The sequence below is a fragment of the Crocodylus siamensis genome, chromosome 2 (genome assembly GCF_052110815.1).
Source record: "Crocodylus siamensis isolate JL-2025a chromosome 2, ASM5211081v1, whole genome shotgun sequence".
NCBI classification, from domain to species: Eukaryota; Metazoa; Chordata; order Crocodylia; family Crocodylidae; genus Crocodylus; species Crocodylus siamensis.
Genome location: NC_143396.1, coordinates 139,251,403 through 139,273,543, shown reverse-complemented (window position 1 = coordinate 139,273,543; position 22,141 = coordinate 139,251,403). Strand labels below are relative to the sequence as shown.

The following is a 22,141-nucleotide window of genomic DNA, read 5'->3' as shown; positions in this document are numbered from 1 at the left end:
GACCGAGAAGTAATAGGAATAGAGTGCTTGCCCTATGTGTTTCTATTTCAGTTTCTGGAGACTATGCTTGCAAGGCATTGTCTCCTTTCCTTTTTACCTGTGGCATGCTGTAAGGGTGCTTTATGGCTATGATGTGTAAGAGGTACCAGAGTAGATATTCTAGTGGACCCTTTTGCATAAATGGTTGCCTGTGAATACAAGGGTACTGGACTCAATCACCTAGGAGGTCTCTTCTAGTTCCGTTTCTAACTTGATTAGAAAACTGTTTAAAAGATGAAGCCTCCCATCTTTCCTGTAAGGAATAAGGATAGGAACAAAGTTTTAAAACACATGGCTAAATAATAATTATTTCACAATAATATTATGAATACTTAAGGATATGAGATCATATGCAGAAGCAATATCTAGGATGATGCAAGTTTGATCACTTCCCATTATTTTAGAATTATGTATGTGCCCTTAATTTCCCTTAGAAGGCCAATGGCTGGGCCATACTGAACACAGACAATTTCTTCTGCTCTGGGAAAGTGGGTCCTGGGTTTTGAAGATCTGACCACCTGCTAATCTCCGAGGGTGGTACACAGAAGTCAAGGAGCTCTCATCAAATACTCAGAAAATATCTGACTTTAAAAACTGAGCAACTAGAGAGACTTCATTCAGCTCCAATTACTGCTGTTGAACTAACAGACAAGAGTATATATCTCCATTAGAATACTTTGGAATCATTCTGCTAATGTCCAGTGATGTCCAAATGAGTTTAACTCACTTGTTGAGGAAAAGGGATAAAAATGTACCTTGTTAATTGTTCAATATATCTTATTTATTTACAAATAGAAGGCAAAGTGGAAATCGGGGCTTCACTGTGAAAGTTTATCTACAGATTCTGAGTAAGAGCAAGTTTCTACCTCCTAGTGCTCACTTTGTAAGCAGACAAGAACATGGGAGAAAGAAAGCATTAATGTCCCCATTGTACAGGAATTGAGCTGTGGCATGGAGACATTAAGTGATTTGCCCCACATCATGTAGAAAATCTGTGGTAGAGCTAAATCTCAGTCAAGTTTCTTAACCATGCTCCTACTTCATTTTTGATTCTTTGGTACATACGTTGCACCAGCTTAGACTGGGTATAAATACCACTAAAAGTGTCTGCAAGGGAGTCTAAAATACATACTATTTTATATCACTTCAGAATTTAGCCCCAAATCTGTGATGAGTATGTGCAAAAATCCTAAGTGAAGCCCACAAAATGCATATGGATTGCCCTGACAGGTGCAGTTTTAAGATTTAAAAGAACTTCATGGATTCAAAATTTTTGTGTAAGAGAATTTTCAGAATTTCCAAGTAATCTATCGGGAGGGAGGAAGAAACAATTTAATAAATTCTTAGAATGAAAAAGAAGGCTGGCAGGTCATTCTGTGGACCTCAGAGGAAATGAACATAAATAGTCATAAGATATTCTTGTGCACATACGTGGTTGCCTTCTCCAACCACTTCAACAAAACTTCTTTGAGTCATGTGCCACTTCAGCAAAAAGCAACAGAGTATGAGAATGTTCACATACTTGGAAACAAGAAAACAACAAACCATGGCTATAATAAATCTACACTTGGCAGGCAAAGCCAGTTCAAAAATATGGATGGTCACATGCAACTTTCCTAACCAGATGGATAATATGACAGATATTTACAGACCAGACAAAAATCTAAGGGCTTCAGACTGGCTTGATTCTAACTTCTTTAGTGCTAACGACTGATTTTCAGCATCGTTTGATGGTAATGCTTGATAGGCATTCTCTGGAACATCAGATGTTGACTGTAATGCATCTGGAAAGATAAAGGCCAGTGTTGTGTCATCATTTCTTATATTTAATTAATTTTAAGAAGCCATCTATATTTATCTAAAATATGCCTGTCTTTTGTTGGTCATTTGATAAAACACAGGCTAGTCAGGGCTTAATCTTTTTTAATCTTTCTGTGTCCCTGGAAAATGTACAATACAGTTTGTTTAACCTTTCTTGCTGGCTTAAAAACCCTATAAACTTGGAGCCAAACTTCAGCTGATGCAAACCAATGTAACACCATTGCCTTTAGTAGACTGATGCCAATTTTTATCAGCCAAGGATCTGGCCTTCCATCTTAAATGTTTATTGAGAGCTATTCTCAGATTTTTCCAGCCTTCTCTGGAGAAAGTCAGATGGACACTGCCCACATGAAAAATGGTAACAGGAAGTCCCAGAAGGGAAAATCTCTATAAACTTGTTTTTGTACAATGAAAGAGGCAAGAGACCCAATGAAGGGTATTATGATACCTGAAAGCTTGTCTCAGACAATCCCAACCATGCATTCAGTCCAATAAAATATATCGCCTGCAAAATAAGTAGTTTAAGCACAACTGGACCTGGTACTGGCCAAAGGGGATGATTTAATCAGCAACCTAAGAATTGAGTGATAGTGACCGTGAGTTGATCACTTTCACTATCAGTCGCAAAGCTGGCAAGTAGGCCAGCAATGCAATAGTCCTTGACTTTAGGAAAGCTGACTTTCATAAGCTCAGGAGGCTTGTTCTCGAGGCCCTGAGAGGCCATGATTTCACAGGGAGGGGAGTTCATGATGAGTAGTTGCTCCTTAAGGAAGCGATCCTAGAAGCACAAGGGGAGTTCATCCCAATCCACAGGAAAGGTGGTAAAAGGGCTCAACAACTTCCTTGGCTCAATAAGAAACTTATGGACCTCTATGTCAAAAAAGAGAGCCTTATAAAAGATGGAAGACAGGAAATAACACTAAAGAGGAGTGTTCTGCACTGGTCTGCACCTTCAGGGAGTGAACTAGGAAAGCCAAGGCTGCAACTGAACTCGAAATGGCTACACAAATCAAGGAAAATAAAAAGCCCTTCTTCAGATATGTGGGGAATTGAAAGAAAAACAAGGGCAACACTGGACCCCTGCTAAACCAACTGGGGCAGCTGACTGCCGGCACCCAGGAAAAAGCCATTCGGCTTAATGATTACTTGGTGTTGGTTTTTCACCAGCCCAAAGTGATGACCCTGCCTAACACAGAATCATAGAATCATAGAATCACAGAAGTAGGGTTGGAAGGGACCTTGTAGATCTTCAAGCCCGACCCCCCGCCTGGGCGGGAGAAAAAGACTGGACTCACATGAGTCCAGCCAGGTAGTCATCAAGCCTCTTCTTAAAGATCCCCAGGGTAGGAGCCAGCACCACTTCCCTAGCAAGTTGGTTCCAGCTCCTAGCCTCCCTAACTGTGAAGTAGTTCTTGCGGATGTCTAATCTAAATCTACTCTCTAATAACTTGTGTCCATTGTTCCTTGTCATGCCAGGGGGCGCTAGGGGAAACAGTGTCTCCCCTAAACCCTTCTGGTCCCCCCTAGTGAGTTTATAGACAGTCACCAGGTCCCCCCTCAGCCTTCTCTTGTGAAGGCTGAACAGGTTCAGGTCCCACAGTCTTTCAATGTAGGGTCTGCCCTGTAGTCCCCGGATCATGCGTGTGGCCCTCCTCTGGACCCTTTCAATGTTGTCCACATCCCTCCTGAAATGGGGTGCACAGAACTGGACACAGTACTCCAGCTGTGGCCTGACCAGCGTCGCATATAGGGGGAGGATCACCTCCCTGGCTCTACTCAAGATGCACCTGCGGATGCACGACAAGGTGCGGTTAGCCCTGCCAACCAAGACCTTGCATTGTCGGCTCATGTTCATCTTGGAGTCAATAATGACTCCAGGATCCCTTTCTGCCTCGGTGCTCTCAAGAAGGGAGTTTCCCATTCTATAAGTGTGGTGCTGTTTTCTACTGCCTAAGTGCAGCACCCTGCACTTGTCAGTATTGAAACGCATCTTGTTTATGTCAGCCCACTCCTGTAACCTATCCTGGTCTTGTTGCAGTCTTTCCCTCCCTACTAGCATGCTTACCTCACCCCAAATTTTGGTATCATCAGTGAATTTAAACAGGTTGCATTTCATCCCGTTGTCCAAATTGCTGATGAAGATGTTGAACAGCGCAGGCCCCAGGACCGATGTGGGCTGACCAGGGTGAGGATGAATATATGCCCACCACTGGAATGGATCTTGTGAAGGGAGCATTTTGAGAGGCTGGACCCCCACAAATCAGCTTGTCCAGATAGATTGCACCCAAGAGTGCTAAAGGAACTGGCAGACATCATAGTGTGGCCGCTGACAAGGATATTCGAGAACTCGTGGTGCTCAGGCAAAGTACCTGAAGATTGGAAGAGGGCCAATGTAGTTGTCATCTTCAAGAAAGGGAGAAAAGAAGACCTGGGAAGCTACAGGCCAATCAATTTGATTTCAATCTCTGGGAAAATTTAGGAAAAAATTATCAAGAAACCATTCTTGACAGGCTAACAGAAGGCAACACTGTGAGTGATAGCCAGCACAGGTTTCTTGTCGGTAGGTCTTGCCTAACCAACCTTGTTTCCTTCTATGACCAGGTGACATATTACCTAGACAAAAGGGAAGAGATTGATATCATACATCTGGACTTTAAAAAAACCTTTGACCTGATGTCCCATGATGCCCTCATGGAAAAATTGGGCAACTGCAGCCTTGACTACTCCACAGCCCGATGGCTGGGGAACTGGCTTTGAGGTCAGACCCAGAGGGTGGTAGTTGATGGAACTGAATCAACATGGCACTCAGTGACTAGCAGTGTCCCCCAAGGCTCCGTTCTCGGCCCCCTACTCTTTAATGTCTTCTTAAATGATCTGGACACTGGTGTCAGAAGCAGACTGGTTATGTTTACTGACAACACCACATTTTGGGGAATTGTGTCCACATTTGAGGATAGGCTGGTGATCCAGGCCAATCTCCATGGGCTTGCAAGGTGGCAGATGGAAACCTGATGGTATTCAATATGGAAAAATGCAAGGTGCTCTTGCATCATACTTATAGGCTTGGCAGTGCTATACTTGCTAGCACCATGACCGAAAGAGACTTGGGGGTCATGACTGACCACAAGATGAACATGAGCCACCAATGCGATACTGCAGCTCTCAAGTGAGCAAAACTCTGGTTTGCATCTATGGATGCACCTTGAGCAAGACCCAGGATGTCATCCTCCCACTGTACTTGGCCTTGGTGAGGCCGCAGCAGGAGTACTGCATCCAGTTCTGGGGTCCACAGTTTAGGAAAGCATGGAGAAGTTTGAAAGAGTCAAGAGGAGAGCCATGTTGCATGATCAGAGGGCAAGCAAACAGGACTTATGAAGCTATGGGACTCTTCAGCCTGGAGAAGCGTAGGCTCAGGGGTGACTTGGTAGCAACCTGGAAGTACATAAGGTATGTGCATTAGGATCTGGGGGAATGCCTGTTGACCCAAGCACTGCAAGGGTGACAAGGTCCAGTGGTCACAAACTTCTGCAAGACCATTTTAGGCTGGACATAAGGAAAAACTTCTTTACTGTCTGAGCCCCCAAGGCTTGGAACAGACTCCCTGCAGAAGTGGTGCAAGCACCTACTCTGGACACTTTTAAGAAACATTTGGATGCTTATCTCACTGGGATCCTTTGACCCTAGCTGACTTCCTGCTCCTGGGGCAGGGGGCTGGACCTGACAATCTTACGAGATCTCTTCCAGCCTTAATGTCTATGAAATCTATTAAATCTATGAAAAATTCTTGCATATTTCCTGGGCCATTATGGCTACAACTTCACTTCAACATTCTGGTCTATAATATTGAAGTTCTAAGAAGTTAGAATGGTTTCAACAACTGTTTACCATCTCTGTGGAAGAGACTGCTCCTGCCCTCTATGCAGAGCCTGCAGGATCCATACACATCTTGGGGGATCAATTGTAAGCTTCTTCTGCCTCAAAGCCAGGTCTGAGTCTCTAGAAGTATCCTGTGACTTGTTAGTCTTTGTCGTGTCTGCAGTCCAACCTTTCTATATGATCTGCTCCCAGTATTTTGCATAGGCCACTGGTTCTGGTGTTGGTGCTGCCAAATCTTGTGGGTTGCATTGTGGTGCTACAGGGCATCTCAGGAGATGATCCCTGGTTTGCTTCTCCCGACAAACACATGGCTTGCTTGCGTAGAGGCCCCATGATTTCATAAGAAAGTTGTATCTGCTAAGATCCACTGTCAATCCCTTTAGGTTCTGCGGTTACCTCTCAGCTCCATGTTCTTGGGGAACCCTGGCACAGGATGCAGCCTGTCTGACTCACAAAGAATTTTCCCCTCCCCGCCACCTAAACAAAAAACTGATTACGAAAGACAATGAAGATGCAGTAGGAGATGCACCTAAAGCCCTCCAGCTAAGTGAAACAACTGCCCTAGGTCTCATTTGCATCCAAGATGGAACCAGATGACAATTCATTTACATGAGAGATGGAGAACAGAAAGCCTGAAGCAAAGACCACAGTGAATTCTGGGATCAGAGAAGCAGGGGAGCACTGCATGATGGGGAATCTGTGCTCCAAATAGTAATCAACCCACATTTACATACACCCAGCTCAGCATGTATCAGACCAATTCTAAAAGGACCTTTCCCACCCCTCCCCACCCCCAACACCTCATCTAACCAGAACTAAGCAGGAGTAAAGTTTAATAGGCATCTTGGGCCATACATTTCCCCAGTCCCACTATGGGAGGCCTATTTAAACTTGATTGAGGAAAACTCGGTCACTGGGTTAGGGAATGCTGAGGCAAAAGACCGAGTCAGAGGGGGTATGGGCAACATTTGAACAATGGTAAAGGGTTCATCATAGCATCCAGCCCATTGAAGCCCTGACCACAAATGTCATATTTTTCCCGGGATGACTGGTGAAAGTCCTCCTCACGAAAGTTTATGAACACTCCAATAATTGCCTTAAGTCTCTTAAAAGACTACAGTAAGATCTGGAAAAGTCATGCTAAGCTGAGGTTTATTCACAACAGGTAAAAATCCCAAACCCTGATGTTGCAAGCTGTCTATGGTTTCTGAAGAAACAATGAGGTATCCCATTCAGTACATCTGCTATCCACAGGAATTTCAAGCTGGCTTCTAAGTGTCTGGTTACCCCTTAAAAAGTTATGGTTTTCCTGGTTGTTAATCAGTTTCTTGAGAAGTTCCAAACCAGATAACCCCTTGTCAATAGAAAAGACAATTATTTACACTATTAAAAAAATGCTTTGAAGAAGCCGAACTGTGGCTATAAAAATCTGTAAAAAAAAGCAGCAAAGAGTGCTTCAAGAGGAGAAGTTTTTCTGACACCATCCACTGTTGTTCCCGAGAAGCTGGAAGAAACAGATCATCTCCCTTCAAGAATTGTGCTAAGAACTTTACCTGTCAGTATTAGAATCTGAGTGCCTTGGACTGGTGAAATCCCAGCTCTCTCTCTCTCTTTTCTTTTTTTTCTCTCTAGGCATAGATTTATGAACCTGAATTGTATCAGTTAAGCTTGAGCTAAGTTTCCCCAAATACTTAATGAAACTAGGGTAGTATTGTAATTGTTTGTGTTTGTTTTCCTTTGCATGTCTATTATTACTAGTACCATTACACATTTCATATACTTAGCAATAAATAACTTTTATAGTCAAGCTGGTAGTAACTGAGTATATTTTTCCTTCTCTGCTTTTCCTTCCCCACTTGCTCTGCAGCAATGCTTCTTTTACCTAAGCTAAAGATCCCTGTGAAGCCCAGAAATACTGTGGGGTCTGCTCATCAAGAGGCTAAAGATTGGGATGTGCTGAGTATGAAACACAAAAGGGGATCAGCTTGTACAGGCTGATTGACCCAGTTTAGCTCAGTCATGCCCTTATGAACTGAATGCTGGCCCATGCAGGTGTCAGCTGGACACCCAGCTGGATTCAGAGGTATTCTGTTTACCTGTGTGCTTGTGTCTGACTGCAGTTAATTGTTGCCAGTTGATTTCTGGCATATGAGGGGGTCAGCCTGTCCATGCTGATCAATCGGGCTGGGTCAGGTGTGTCACGTTAATCTGTGTGTGTATTACTGATTTGGTGACTGGAAGAACCCAGCCCCATTGAAACTGAGTCCTGTAAGATAGCTCCATTGGAGGTGAAGACTTGCAGAAGGGAGATATACAGCTCTGTATAGAAACACAAGTAACACAAGCAGCACATTGATAAAATTACAAAGACCTTAGAAATGTATCCCTCATAAATGAGCACACCCCAAAGTGATGGGCAAATCTGGTAACACTGCCATGTATGCCATTTGTAATTGGAGCCTGTCAGTGTAGCTCTGGTGAGTACATTAATAGAAGAGTTATGGGACTGGAGGGAGGATTATGTGTGCATTTCCTATTGGCCATGAACACACACAGTCTTCCTATTGACCATCCATATTCTCTATAACCATGCCTAGATCTAGGGAAAGCCATTTGTGTATCCAGGTATAATGTGGGCAAAGATTTTGGTCAGCAGAGAGACAGACAGATCGTTCTTTACATTGAGTACAAGGGGTCATGTCTGGGCTAGCTATCATTATATAGTATTTAGGCTGTGGAAGATGCTAGTGGATCTTGAACATGGTTTGGAGATCAATGGGGTATACATGTATTGGAAAACAGATTGGGTTACTGACGTCAGTTCTTCACTATTTGTACAACCCAAATTCCAGCATAGGGCACAGAAATACGGCAGGGCTGGGTCATAAGTACATTTTATTTTTGTACCTTGTGAATAATTAAATCTAATTATCATCACTCTGTTTTAAATTCCTAACTTATATAGTCCCTTACCCTACTGTTGCATTTGTACTGAAAGCTCAATAAAGAAATTTGTGGGGGGAAGAGAATATGCTTATTATAGGGCTGTTTCATGTATTTCCCCGGGGCACTAAGCCTGGTTTTTAGTGTAATCTATAGCATGTGATGACACATGAGAATGTCTGACAATAACTTGCAAGCCTTGAGTCATTCTTTTTATAAGAAATAATATTTGTTAAAATAGCTGCATAGAGCTCATAGGACTAAATCAGGGAAAACAGAAATTTTTGTTTGATCTCACAAGAGTGGAATTGTGCTGTGGTCCCATCTAACAAGGAAATGATTTAAAATTCTGTGTGAAGTCCTGCTGTTTTGACGATCAATTCAGTGTGGGAAACCATTTTGTTAGAAGTGTCAAGGAAATGATGGATGTTAAAGATATCAACTTTGCTAGCTTATCGTTGGTGTGACTGGTACAGGATTTTTCTTGTATTTTATCATGTACGAACAAGAAAGATGGTAATTCAAAGACTAGAGGTTCAGTGAGGATAAAAATATCAGTCCGTGGTACAATATATTTATCTCATATCAGTGACATTTATCTAAGTGCTCATACTGTCTGGATTCTCTTGAGTTACATCTCAGTGTTTATAATGGAAGTCCCATTGTGAATGCTTGCAGTAAACAATGCTTTTATAATAGCCAGCCACATCACTTTAATTTTAGAGAGAGGTATAAATGATAAGTTTTTCATTTGATTTTTTTTTTGAGAAATATATATATATTTTTTAAATCAAAGACCCATGATGTTTCACATCCTTGTATGAATGTCTTATTATCTGAAGGGTGGCCCAATGTGATTTGCCGGGGTCAAAAATCCCCTTCCACGCTGCAAGGTAGCAGCACAGGGAATGCCTGAATGTGCAGCACTACATGCCACACAGTTGTGCTTGTCTGGATGTGGCCCTAGGGGCTAAAATCTGCCATTATTTATAGTGATTAGCCCTATTGAAGTAGTCAGTGATACATGTGTTTACCTGGCTTGTGGTATTTCTTCAAAGAGAATCCCTTGCTTTTTAGAGGAAAGAAAGTTAAAAACACCAAAGGAAGAACTTACAAATGGATTGCTGTGGCAGGGCACTGTTGGTGCCTGCCACTTCAAGAGCAGAGCCAAGGAGCCAGCAGGTGCTTGATTGCAGAGGCCACTTTAGATCTCTGGCCGCCCATATAAACAGCGGCAGCAACATTGCCTGGCTGCTAGGCTGAATACAACACCCTGGAGGTAAGGGAGGAACTGTAGGGCATGGTTTGGAGGCTCCTGGTCCTGGGTATGACCTAAAACTAGACCCTGCTGGAAGTGGGTGGCCTGGTGGGGCTCTCAATGGTGCAGGATCCCCCAGGAAATGCCAGGCCAGTGATCACCCTGGTGAAAGGTGGGTCAGGGTGCCTTAACCCCAACCCTCACCTTCAGGTGGGTTATGTAACAGCAGAGGTAATGGGGCCAAGCATGGCTGCGGGCAACTGAGCCCTGTGGGGTGTAGGACCCCGAGGAAAAGTAGTTGGGGCCGGGCAAAGCTACAGCCACCTAAGCCCACCAGGGAAGGAAGCCCCGTGGCCCCAGTGAGGAGGGGCAGAGATGAGGATCCCCAGTGAGGGGGCAGTGGTTTGGACCCCCAGTGTAGGGGAGGCAGTGTGAGAGGCAGAGCCCCAGTGAAGGGGACGGTGTGGAGTCTCAGTAAGGGGGTGGCCCCATGTGAGGGGCGTAGACCAAGGTATGTCTTTGGATGCCTGAGGCTGTAGTTTGGGCCAGAGGCTGAGTAAGGTGGCTGAGTCCGAGAGATAAGGGTGACCCCGGTAAGTCCTTCACCACTGGGAGGCTGAGTATGGGTTGAAAAGAAGAGCTATAATAAAGCCAATGACCTGCTGGTCCATGGTGGGAGTGAGCAGACCCATGAGACCCTAGAACACCAGTCATGGTGCGAGTCAAGAACGGCCCGGTGAAGGGTGGCCCCAGAAAGGGGGCGGAGATGAGGAGCCCCAGTGGTGGGGAAGAACCACCGGAGGGCTGAGAGCCCAGAGTGTGACAGTGTATATAGTTGCCCTGGAAGGGGCCAGGGCAAACTTAGACCCGGTTGGGTAATTGGCTGGCCACGACCCCAGTGAGGGTTGCGGGAGAGGCCCAAAAGACAGTACGTCTGCCACCTAAGGTATGAACTAGGTAAAGCCTATGGCCTAAGGGGCCTGCTCCAAGAGGGAGTGAGGTAGTACAAGTTGTTGACACATGAAAGAGACCCTGTGAGAGAGGGTGGAGTGTGAGAGGTCCTAGTGACAGGAAGGCGGTATGAATGTGAATATGTCTGAGGCCTGACAATGAGAGCTAAGCTTGGTCCGGCTGTAGGCCGGGAGCACTGTCATCTGGATGCCATCTGTGAGGCTTGGGCTGTGGTGTAGGGGAGGAACGGAGCCACAGATGGCGTCCCCTGGCATTGGGGCAAGAGTGGGCAGCCTCTCGCCTTAATATCCTAATTAATTAACAAGGCATGGCAGGTGTGCCCAAAGGCAAGAGGGTAAACTAGCACGGTGACTAGTTGGGGAGCCCCACTTTGCCACAGTTGCCATGGGAAAAATGGGTATGAGATCATTTCCACCAATAAGCACTGAAGACAAAATGAACAACCTGAGAAAATCCAAGTAGAACAAAAAAAAAATTGAAATGAAAATAAAATAAGATTGTGTTCATCAGTCTTAGGAATCAAATATTTTGAGTGTAAAATGACTTGACATCCTGGGAACACATGGAGTGACTGCAAGGAGCATAATCTATACTTTCCATTAAATTCATTTTTATATACAAATTCAGTTTCATAATAGCTATAAGGCACTAAAATTGCTTCTACACAAAGACAAGGGTGTATGCATGAATAACTTATTTGGCACTTGATAGGAAAAAATAATCTGGTAAATTACTCACAAGTAACATTTGACCAGTTCTATTTGGGAAGAGTTGTCAGGTGATTAAAGTCACTTGATCTTTGGGATTCTTGAGCTGTATCATATGCCTTTTATAGCTGCAATTGCCTGATACATCTTATTAACTGAATGTTCATTTTAGATAGTGTTTCACTTGAAGTCAGGATTTTGGTAAATTTACTGAACAGTTATAGCAAATTGATATTAAAAATCAGGGTTATGTAGCCAATGCTTTGCTAGAATGGCATGATTTCATATATGATAAGAGGTAACATTCATTTTGGTTGTTCCTCACCCAAAATCTATAGGGGCCAGTGAGAGTCTTCTGTTTGCTTGCACCTGTGGCTGAATTTGCCTTGATGTCTACATCAAAAGAAGTCAAGGAATTTGCTTTTTCAATAATGTGGCATATGGAGTTTCTGAGACGTATATGCTCTTTTTGCTTCAAAGACTCTTGAGCCTTTGCTGTGCAGCATTGTGCTGAAATTTCAAGGAGAGGAAACAAAGAATTTGAGGTCAGGGATTTTTCATGTCTGCCACTGTTTTGGTTTTTCCTGTCCCTTTTCTGGTTTGGTGTTTTCATCAAGTGGCCAGAATCTTCCACCAAATTGAAGTATATAATTCAGATGTCCTGCTAGCCTTTCTATAATATTTTATGATTTATAAACTATGTTTGAACTGCCTGTGAAAATCTGAAACCACAGATGGAAAAATCTGAAGCATAACATTCTTGTGGTATAAAATGACGCTTTTTACACTGCCTGATGTTCACTGAAGCCTTCAGCTTATGTTCCAAATGTTTTCTCTATATTTAGCTCTGATAAGTCCATCTATTGTTTGTTATCACATTTTGGTGGTTATAGTTTAAAGAGAACCAAGGCAACAGAGTTTGGATCTACTTTTGGCACTTTTTATTGATCTACAAGTCAGCTAGACTAAATGCACAACACTGACAAGGAAGTTGTTGCGACGGTAATGTAGCATGTTTATCTAACTCTTCAAAAATGACTAAATTTGAACAAAAAGCAAGTAAGAATAAACTATTATTGTTTCTAATGTAATGATTTTTTCCAGTTGTTTGGCTTTGACAGTTCTATGTCAGCCCTTTAGCACTGTATTTTTGTGTTTTGGGTTTTTTAACAACAGAAAACAAAGTCAGTTCTTCCCGTCAAGATGCACTTTTGCTTCATTGAGGCTGACAGAGGGAAACTGTCACTTACAATGGGGTAGGAAGTCAATCACAGGTTATTTCAGTGCAGTGTCCCATAACATTGCACTGGCTTTCAGATTTCAGCTGTGCTTTGAGAGAGTGCATGCAGCAGGATGTTGGATGCTCCAGGCTGGTTCAGCAAAGTTGTATGAGCATGTGCTCAAACATAAGCACTTGCATGGACCCAGGAGTGCTCCTCTGTTTAAACCTGAGCACTCAAGTCAGTGGCTTTCAGCTTTTTTAAACTAGAGGCCCCACTCAGAAAATGCCAGCTCTTAAATTTGCACTCAAGTCTTTGACTACTGAAAGATTAAGAGAGCAATTCTTCTGCTGTAAGGGTCTCAGAAAGCCCACAACAGGTTAGGAATTAGAACTTGTAGAGGTGATATCTTTTATTAGACCTAGTAGATTTTTGCCAAAAAATGTCTTGAATTGCAAGCTTTTGGGCACAAGTACCCTTTCTCAGGCATAGGAGAAAAAATTGTAAAAGGTCTTTCAGGTAGAAATGAAAGTTCGTATTTCATAGGAGAGCTAAAGGTGTTTGGCACAGTTCATTGTATGCAGGTCAGGATGTTTTTGACACCTGGCTTCCTACTTGAAATCCACAGGTTTACCTTGTGAATGGTGCCTGCACACCTCAAAAGTGTTTAACCTTGTATGGCACTCTTGAAAAGACCTCAAAGCTCCCCAGACCGCCTGGTTGAGAATCACTGGCTCAGGCCCTTCTTTGGTTCAGTGGGCAGGTGATGTCTGAAGCAAAACCCAGTTTGTTCCCGAGCCTGGCTTCTACGTCTGGCTGAAACACGCTTTTACTTCTGGCTGAGAGGGCAACGAGCTGATTCTGGGTTTCTGAGGTGGGGCAAGGCCCAGCCTGGAGGCCAGTGACAAAAGCCGAGTCATAGGGAGGGGGGGCGAACATCCCATCCGAGGTGGCGGCTAGATACGTTTATTAGCCCAGCAGCTTGAGTCCCAGCCAGGCGTCGCTCTGCTGATTCCCGAGTGAGTCCTTGTAAGTGCATGGGAGCTGGGCTCACGCACTTCACCCCACCCCTGCCAGCGAGGCTCTCGGGGCGGGACCTTGCCGCGCTCCCTGCCCGGGAGGCAGAGCCCGGCCCGCGGCGGGGTTACTTCTAGTTACGCGGTGAGAGGCCGGGCAGGCAGGCGGCGAGTCTCGGCCGGGAGCGCCCGGATCGGCGCGCAGGAGCCCGCGTGGAAGTGCACAGGGCGGCGAACACGGGGCGCTCTCTCACACACACAGACCACACACAGAGCTCGCTCTCTCACATACACACACACGTCTCACGCACAGATCGCACAGCTCAGACGCATACAATCACAGACACACACTCAGATCGCGCACAGCTGTCAGGCAGCCAGACACAGCTCACCTCGCCCGCCGCGCGGCCAGGCCGCGCCCATTGCCGGGGGAGCGGCGCGGCGCGGCGCGGCGCGCGGGGCTCGGGCTGCCGCCTCCGCGCCGGGCCGGGACTTTGCAGCCACACCCTTTGTGCTCGGGCTCCCCCGCCGCGGCCGGCCGCAGCCCCGCACTCCGCAGCCGGGGAGCCGGCCGCGCCGCAGCTGGGCCCGCGCTGCGGGCAGCATGGCCCGGCTGGGGCTTTGCCTGCTGTTCTCGCTGCTGCTGCTGCGGCCGCTAGCGGCTCCAGCCCAGGAGGACGCTTCCTGCCACGGCGCCTTCGACCTGTACTTTGTGCTGGACAGGTGAGCGGGGGGGCACGGGAGGGCTAATCCCCCCCCCCAGTGGTTGGGGCTCGGGAGAAGGGGGTGGAGTGTCCGCGCAGGGTTCCCCGGGCCGTGGGCGGGATGCTGCAGGGGGTAGCTGGGCTTCAGGGCTCTGGGGAGGCACCTGGGTGCGCGGAGGTGACGCCCCGCCGGGTCAGTGTGTCAGTGGGTCACGGGAGCAAGTGGAGAGGCAGCAGGGTTATGTGGTAGCTTCTCCCGCCCTTACCCTAGCAGGGCTGGTGTGTGGTGGCAGGTTCCTTCCCTGGTGCCTTGTGTCCTCAAGTGCCTGCTCTGCCTTTGGCTTGGGTGGAGATTTCTGCCATGTGGCCCTGCAGTTCAAAACAGACTCCTTTTTGCCAAGAGCTGGCTCGGCTCTGGATGAAAGAGGAGGAAGATTCTGCCTGGAGCACATGGGGGGGGGCAAAGAAGGGGAGGGAGGCGCTGGATACTTTTGGTTCTGCCCCAGATTTTGATGCTTCCAGATTGGTTTTGAATAGGAACTGGGACTCGACATTTCTCAGGGAGCAGAACCCTCCCCCACTCCCAGTCCCCCAAGCCCTCCCATTGCAGACCTCCAAACCTTTCATTCTCATGAGTTAGAAACCATTTTGTGTTGATGCCAAGCAAACTTCCTGCCCTGGCCTAGCTTTTTAAATATAATCTTTGTACTTAACTGGTGCCGTTTTAGTTTGTTTTGTTTCACATCGTGGTAAAGGCTGGGGTTGTTTTTCTAACTCATCAAAATGAAATGTTCTGATGCTGTCAAAGCCAAAGGAACTGAGCAAGAGGATTTTAGCCTTGTCCTGCCAAAAAAAAAAATTGTTTGAAACAGACAAAAATGCCTGCTAATCATTTCAAGTAACAGTGTTTACTGCGAGAAGAGCAGAAGTCTCTTGAAAATCGTTCAGCCCCCACCCCCTCCGGCTCTAGTTATGTGCAGTCTCTGTCCTCCCGTTTGCAGATAAAGTTTGTTTGGAGTGTGCTGCTGAGAGCGCTTGCAAAGTTTCAGGGTAGAGTGGAGAAGATGCAGGCCTGGGGCTTGCAAGGGGGAGTGCGTCTGTTTTAATTTGTAACCCTAAGTGTCACAGGAAAACTTTACTCTCTGCAGCTGTATGTTACATGTATAAAGTCATGCATTAGACTGTGACAGGAAGATGGTGTTGCAGGACCTGTGGGATCCTATTGAAGATTATTTGAAATAATGTAAGAGTGGCTTACAGTGATGAGCTTGAGCTGCCCCCCCCCATATCCCCTGAAAACATTAGATTGTATAGGAAGATTGAAGCTGATCTTTACTGTTGTGTTTTTCTGATTTTAGATATACTCCTCTGTTTTGTTTTCTTTTCAGATCTGGGAGCGTAGCAGACAACTGGTTTGAGATCTATAATTTTGTAAAACTACTCACAGAAAGATTTGTGAGGTATGTGTTGTGTTTTGGCTTTTGTTTAATCAATATTATAACATATTACAAAAACTTTTTTGTGAGGTGATTAATTGTAAATCTTAAAAAACCCAGAATATTTTAGTTCTGGTGTTATAAAGTCCCACTTAATTTCAAGAAGTCAGGAACTTAGTTAAAATAGTAGGACATGTACATCTTTAAATATTTATTTCAGCTTGTTAATTTGTTCTTAGATCTTTTTAGATTTTTAATCATTGCCTCCCCCTAAACAACACAAGTAATTTCTCATATATTATTTCTCTGAATGTATTGGTTAATAGTCATGATAAAAAAAGAAGTCAGGAAATTTGAAGTGAGTACGTGATCCAGTCCAAAACCAAGGGAAAATATTTACTTTTCAAGCACAGGCATGTATTGACAAAGCTTGTGCCAGGCTAAGAATTTCTGGTGCATGCATGCAGTTAAGTTTACTTGTAAATAACCTTTTTTTCTTCTCTAACACGTGTTGATGTTAAAATGTTGGCCTGCTCTACTCTTGAAAAATAACTAGGGACTACTGTAATGAAATGCTTGCCTTCAACAAAAATATCATGCAGACACAAAATGTTGTGGTAGTTTAATTTTTCCAGTGGAAAATGAACTATACACTAGGCAATTCTGAGCTGGGTTAGCTGATGAGGAGAGGACACAAGTGTTGCACAGTTAAATATTTCTTCATTATTTCAAAGGCCAGAATGTTATGTAAAGCAAGCCTGGATGACAAAACCTTTTGAAATTCATTTTGACTTTTTTTTCTTTAAAAGAAAAAGTCTGATGAGGCCTCAGTAGTTTTTCCATTCTGGTAATGGTGAAAAAATAAGTTTGGTGTTAGAAAAAGGATGGTTGTTTGTCGTTGATGAACCCATCAGAGCACCATCTTTTGCAGCCAGAGGCATTCCTTTTTTACAATATTTGGGGTGACTCTGTCAACTAAAGTGGGATTCTTAACTATGTAAGGCCTGAATCTCATGTATCTCAAGGGCCCTCATGCTGAATGCTGTTCAGTAATCACTCAGGGCCAAGAAGTCTGGCATGAGTCTATTTCATTCATTGGGCTCAGAAAGAAGTAACAATTGAAACGTTTCAAAGGGTAAGCTGTACAAATGTACATGTCTTTGAAGCACTTCAAAATAGTACTGTTTTGAGGTGTTTCATTTTTTTTAAACTTGTGCAAAGAGATGGGGGAGCATAGGTCCTCCAGGACCCTACCGTGCTCTGCTCTCTCCTCCCCACCCTGCCCCTACAGAGGAGGCTGGCAGCGTGCTAGCTGTCTAGCTGCTGGGTCCCGCTGCAGCTGGTGCAGCCCTCCCTGCCAGAGTCCTGGCAGTTTCTGACTCCTTCTCTGCCACTGCTGGAGCTGGGCTGTCCAGACCCAGTCCCAGTTACCTCTTTATGGCTGAGAGGAAGGAGAGGAGATTCACAGAAGTTCAGGGCTGGAAGGGACCTCATGAGGTCATTGGGTTCAGCCCCCTGCTCTGGGCAGGAAAGACTGCTGGGGTCAAATAACCCCAGCAAGGTGTGCATCCAGTCTCCTTTTGAAGATCTATAGGGTAGGTGCCTAAAGCATCTCTGCTGGGAGTCTGTTCCACACAGGATATTTGGAACTGGAATGCTGGGATTTCAGCAGTGTGGAAGCTTCCTCCTAGACCCCTGCTTATTTCTGCACTGCAGTGCTCCCTGCTCTCTCTCCATGGTGGGGGAATAGGGGAGAGAGGAACTAGTGCCTTCTGGCTGAGGAGCTGTGGCCACATGCAGCTGCAGCAATTTTGAAATGCTCTAGGGAAGGGGATGCCACAGGGACTGGATGTGTGTCACAGCTGAAACAAAACCCTGCTGAAACATTTCCAAGCCCATTTGGAAATGTTTCAAAAATCACTTCTACCCACACCCACAGTCTAACTCTTCAGCACTATGCAATATGAACACAGCAGCTGGCTTCAACTGATGCTTCTGAGAGCCTCTTAAAGGTACAGCTCCCTGTAAATATAAATCATTTACATCAGCTTTAGGGCCCCTTTGTGTTGTTACAGGTGTGAATCTTTAATATAAATGAGAATCTGGCTGCTCTTTATTTTTTTTCCTTGAAGTTAAAAGCAAATTAGTTCTGAAAAGAACAGCTGAGAACTGTCCAAGACTTATTTGAGGCTGTTTGGCTCAGCATGTGGTGAAAACATTTGAGCAGGTTTCATTCTGAGGATTGGTTCATTCTAGTGTGATATGTGCATCTGCTTTCTATTCTGATTGGCCAGTAGGATGTATGTCTGCAACAGCAGTATCAATCACACTTACTGTTGCAATGGCTTCAGACTTATGATATGTAATGGGATCTGGTCCATCTGATGTTTTAATGGGGCCTGACCCATCACCTTAGTGTTGAGCCCTTTGATAATGCAATTAAAATGTGTTTGGTGAACAGGTTATTCAGATAGTTGCATTGTAACTTTGTGGGAACCATTTAGTAGCAATTGCCTCTCAAATAAGAAGCTTTCTCTTGCAGTCCTGTTTTATGTACTAGTGTAAGCCAAAGGGTTTTAGACAGCAAGTACTAGATTATTGTTTGGTAACTGCTTGAGGCAAGCAAAAGGAGTAGAGCTCTGATTTTTCATCCTTTCTTTAGACAAAATTTAAATGGAGGGGCTAGGCCTCAGAGTAACCTACAGGCAATCTGCTACATATTCACATTATCAGTTCTCTGATACTTATTTTTAAATTTTTTTTGTCATTGCTCATTAACATCCACAAACTGAAGAAATACAGCCATACAGATTTCACAGATTTTTATTGTTAGGGACATTAACCTATTTAGTTACCATATGTATGCCAATATTATCAATCTTATGACAATAATAACAATGTTAAGTTCTCTCATACTTGTAGTTCTGCAGTTTGTGAATCATAACAATTCCTGGCCTGACCAGCCACAGCATCAGTTAGTCTCAGGGTATTAGATTTCCATTCATAATGTGTATAATTCCTCTTAACAGGAGTGGGAGATATGCATGGAAATCAGGGGAGAAAAGAATGTGATCTTTTAGTAAATGCATGTTAATGCTATTTTGCTTTCTTATGGCATATACTTACCCATTTCCTTTTGAAAAAAATGATTGAGCTGTCTTTCAAGACTGAAGGATGCTGAAGCATGTGCAGAGTGAAACTGGACATAGAACTTGGTTATACATGAAACAGTTACATTCAGAGCTGGGATGAATGGGTGCAACTTCTTGCATGTAATTGCAGTGCAACTACCCTTGCACTACAATTAGACTACGTCTAAATTTGGTTCAAATGTTTTAAGTGGTGCCGGGACCTAACTTCCAAAAAAAAAAACACCACAAAAAAACCCAAAAACTCAATTTTGAACATGCCTAAATCAGCCAATTGTGTTTGCATGGACTGGAGTTGTACATTTAAAAAAGGTGTTTAGCTCTCTGAGATATTTATGCATTCATAATTTGGCAAGTGTATTTATACTTAAAATAAGCCTTGGTGTATTGCAAAGTGTACTATTGATTGAAGTGCATTGATTCTTAAATGGCCTTCAGATTAACTTGTTTGTCTAGAGTCCCAGAAAGCAAGGAAGAAGACAGTAATGTTGCTGCTTCACTTTACAAAATACCAGGCCAAGAAATATATGCATTAAAAGCCCATTAATTCATTTTTCATTCTTGCACTTTCTTCATTTATAGTTTGAAAGGATATTCTTTAGAAATTAGACGATAAAAACAAAGCTAATAAAGTAAGACAAAAAGGTTATGAGTGAATATACTGTGCAAAGCTTCCTCTTCCTTTGTCTAAAATGTACATTTTTTTTTTTTATTTAAAGCCCCCGGATGAGAATATCCTATATAGTGTTTTCCACAAAATCAGAGGTCATTCTGCCACTAACTGGAGACAGGTTAGTGCGTTATTCCTTTTCTTTAAAGTTCTTCCTAAATCAGAGGAAAATGGTTAATGGCTTTAAGTGGTAGCTGCTATAGAAACTTAAGGTTTTTAAGGCATCTACATAAGAGCTATTTTTGTGAACTTCCTCATGAGCAGTCCAGTAAGAAGGTATAAGAGTGAGATGTCAAGTGATCTGTGTTTTTGATCTCAAGTATGCCACTGTCTTGCTGTGTGATCATAGGTGGGTTACTTCACTTCCTTCTACCTCAGTTTCCTCATTTGTACAATGGTGATAATGATGCTTGCTCTTTTTTTTTTTCCCTAATATAAAACAAAATTCATACATGGGGAAAAGTCCAATAAAAATGGTAAATTCAAGACAAATTGTTTGACCCTAAATTAATATTTTCAGACATTTTATAGGGACAAGCTAAGTGAAACCATTTTTTATTTTTTTATTAACGTTCAGCAAACAGCCTTATTATTTCAAAATCTTGAGAAGGTAAACTCAGGGGGAACTGAAAGATTTGGAGGTTGGCACCTCCATGATTTAAGCAGAAGCCTGATCTGCCTTTGACTTGCTGTTCATGGTCTCTGGTTTGAGAAAGTTCCTTGTCACAACTCTTGTCCATTTGATTTGGGTAGTAATAATGGTGGCAGAGAAGCCAGCTTGCTCTGTCTTCAGAGACTGGAGAAAAAAAAAAAATGATTACTGACTGTGGTGAGCCAGGGCAGAGAAGGGAATAGGAAAGAGAAGAGGCAAAAGTCATCTTTATCAGTGTAGACTGTTATGAAGTAGAAAAAGTCACATAAGAATGATGAGGAAATCTTGCATTATACTGTTACTTCCTGCAGAGAAAAATTGCATTGCTTTCAGTGGTGAGGACTCTTTTTTTTCCCTGTTCTGTCAAACAAATGATGTACTGAACACTGTTTTGGTCATGTCAGAACAACATGAAAACCCTCAAAAAATAGCTAAGTTGCTTCATAACATCCTGACAGGTAGATTACTTTAAATCATGAAAAACATTCTCAGTTTCTGAGAAATTTGTGAAGTAACTGTGGGGTGACTGAAGTGAGGCACTTCTGTCTTTCCGCATTACTGGAAAGTGAGTATACTGTTTAACATGAAGGCTTACTTTATCCTAATGGGTTTATTATTTTTATTAAAAAATAATGGCAAGTACAGGAACTTGGAAAATACATACTTAAAGTTAAATGTCTGTGTGCCTGTTTTGGAAGGTGTCCTGACTTTCAGAACTCTAATCACTATGCAGTTCTCACTGAATTAAAGGTTTGATCTGCTCTGTGAACAAATGCAGAGGTGGGTAAAGTTATAAACCGTAACTCCAACTGACTTTTGAGAATGTGGCATAAGATGCTTCAAGCCCATTCTAGCACTTGTGGCAGGCCAGTAGGGGGCGTTCCTGCGTTGAGCTGCCCACCTCCTTGCGCCCGACCACCTGCCAGGCTCCGAATGCCTCCCTAGGGGCGCCTTACGCTTGGCCGACCCCTCTCCCGGAGCACACTCGCTAGTCTGGGGGTAACGTGGCGCCGCCACCACCCCGAGAAGGGACTGTCTTGGCCCTGTGTCCTCAGAGAAACACAGGCCTAATAGTCCGATGGGTACTCGACCCAGTACAGGCACTTGGGGCACTTCCCCAAGTCAGGGGGCAAAAAGTAAAGTCTCCCTTAGTCCGCAGACCTAAGGGGTCTCTTAGGCATAATTTAGACCCACCCCTCAATAAGTCTCCCACACCAGTCAAGAAGGAGAACTTTATTGATTACAAGGGGTAGGGTAAACTAGGGTACAGGATTGAGCAATATCTTAGAAATCCTAAAGAGCAAACAGTGTGGCTGAGGTAGCCTTTTGATTACACATCTGTGTTACTGCCAGCTAAATATCTAATCAGATTGAGTAGCTTACTCACAAGCATCTTCCAAAGGCAGGTGAAGTTTCCCTTTGGGGGCAGGCAGTTCCTTGCTCATGAGTTTTGGGGTGAGAGAGAGCTAGTTTCAGATGGTAAAGCTCCTCTGTGTCCCCCGCATGGCTGCTGCTTCACCTCATGGCGGAAGAGAGAGCCTGCCTCCTTCCCTGTCCAAACTTATATAGCCCCTGTGACCTCATTCACCTGGTCCAGTGGAGGTCAGCCCCAGTTGGCTGTCAGCCAACCAATTGGAAATACATCACCTGTTACCAGGCAGATTCCAGCTCCCCAGGT

At 44.1% G+C, this 22,141-nt stretch overlaps 1 protein-coding gene across 3 annotated transcripts in view; it reads left to right on the top strand.

The window, feature by feature from the left end:
- Positions 1-12,657: 12,657 nt before the first annotated feature.
- The window catches only part of ANTXR2 (ANTXR cell adhesion molecule 2), a 187,746-nt gene continuing 178,262 nt past the window's right edge, over positions 12,658-22,141 (top strand). Inside the window, exons 1-3 of one of the 3 annotated variants that reach the window (XM_090036915.1) lie at positions 12,658-14,575; positions 15,945-16,016; positions 19,861-19,932. In XM_090036915.1, the coding sequence (XP_089893041.1) occupies positions 14,457-14,575; positions 15,945-16,016; positions 19,861-19,932 (263 nt within the window). In that variant the 5' untranslated portion in view covers positions 12,658-14,456. Of the gene's footprint in view, positions 14,576-15,777; positions 15,800-15,944; positions 16,017-19,860; positions 19,933-22,141 lie in introns of those variants that run through there. The other 2 variants (XM_090036914.1, XM_090036916.1) reach the window with 2 other exon arrangements.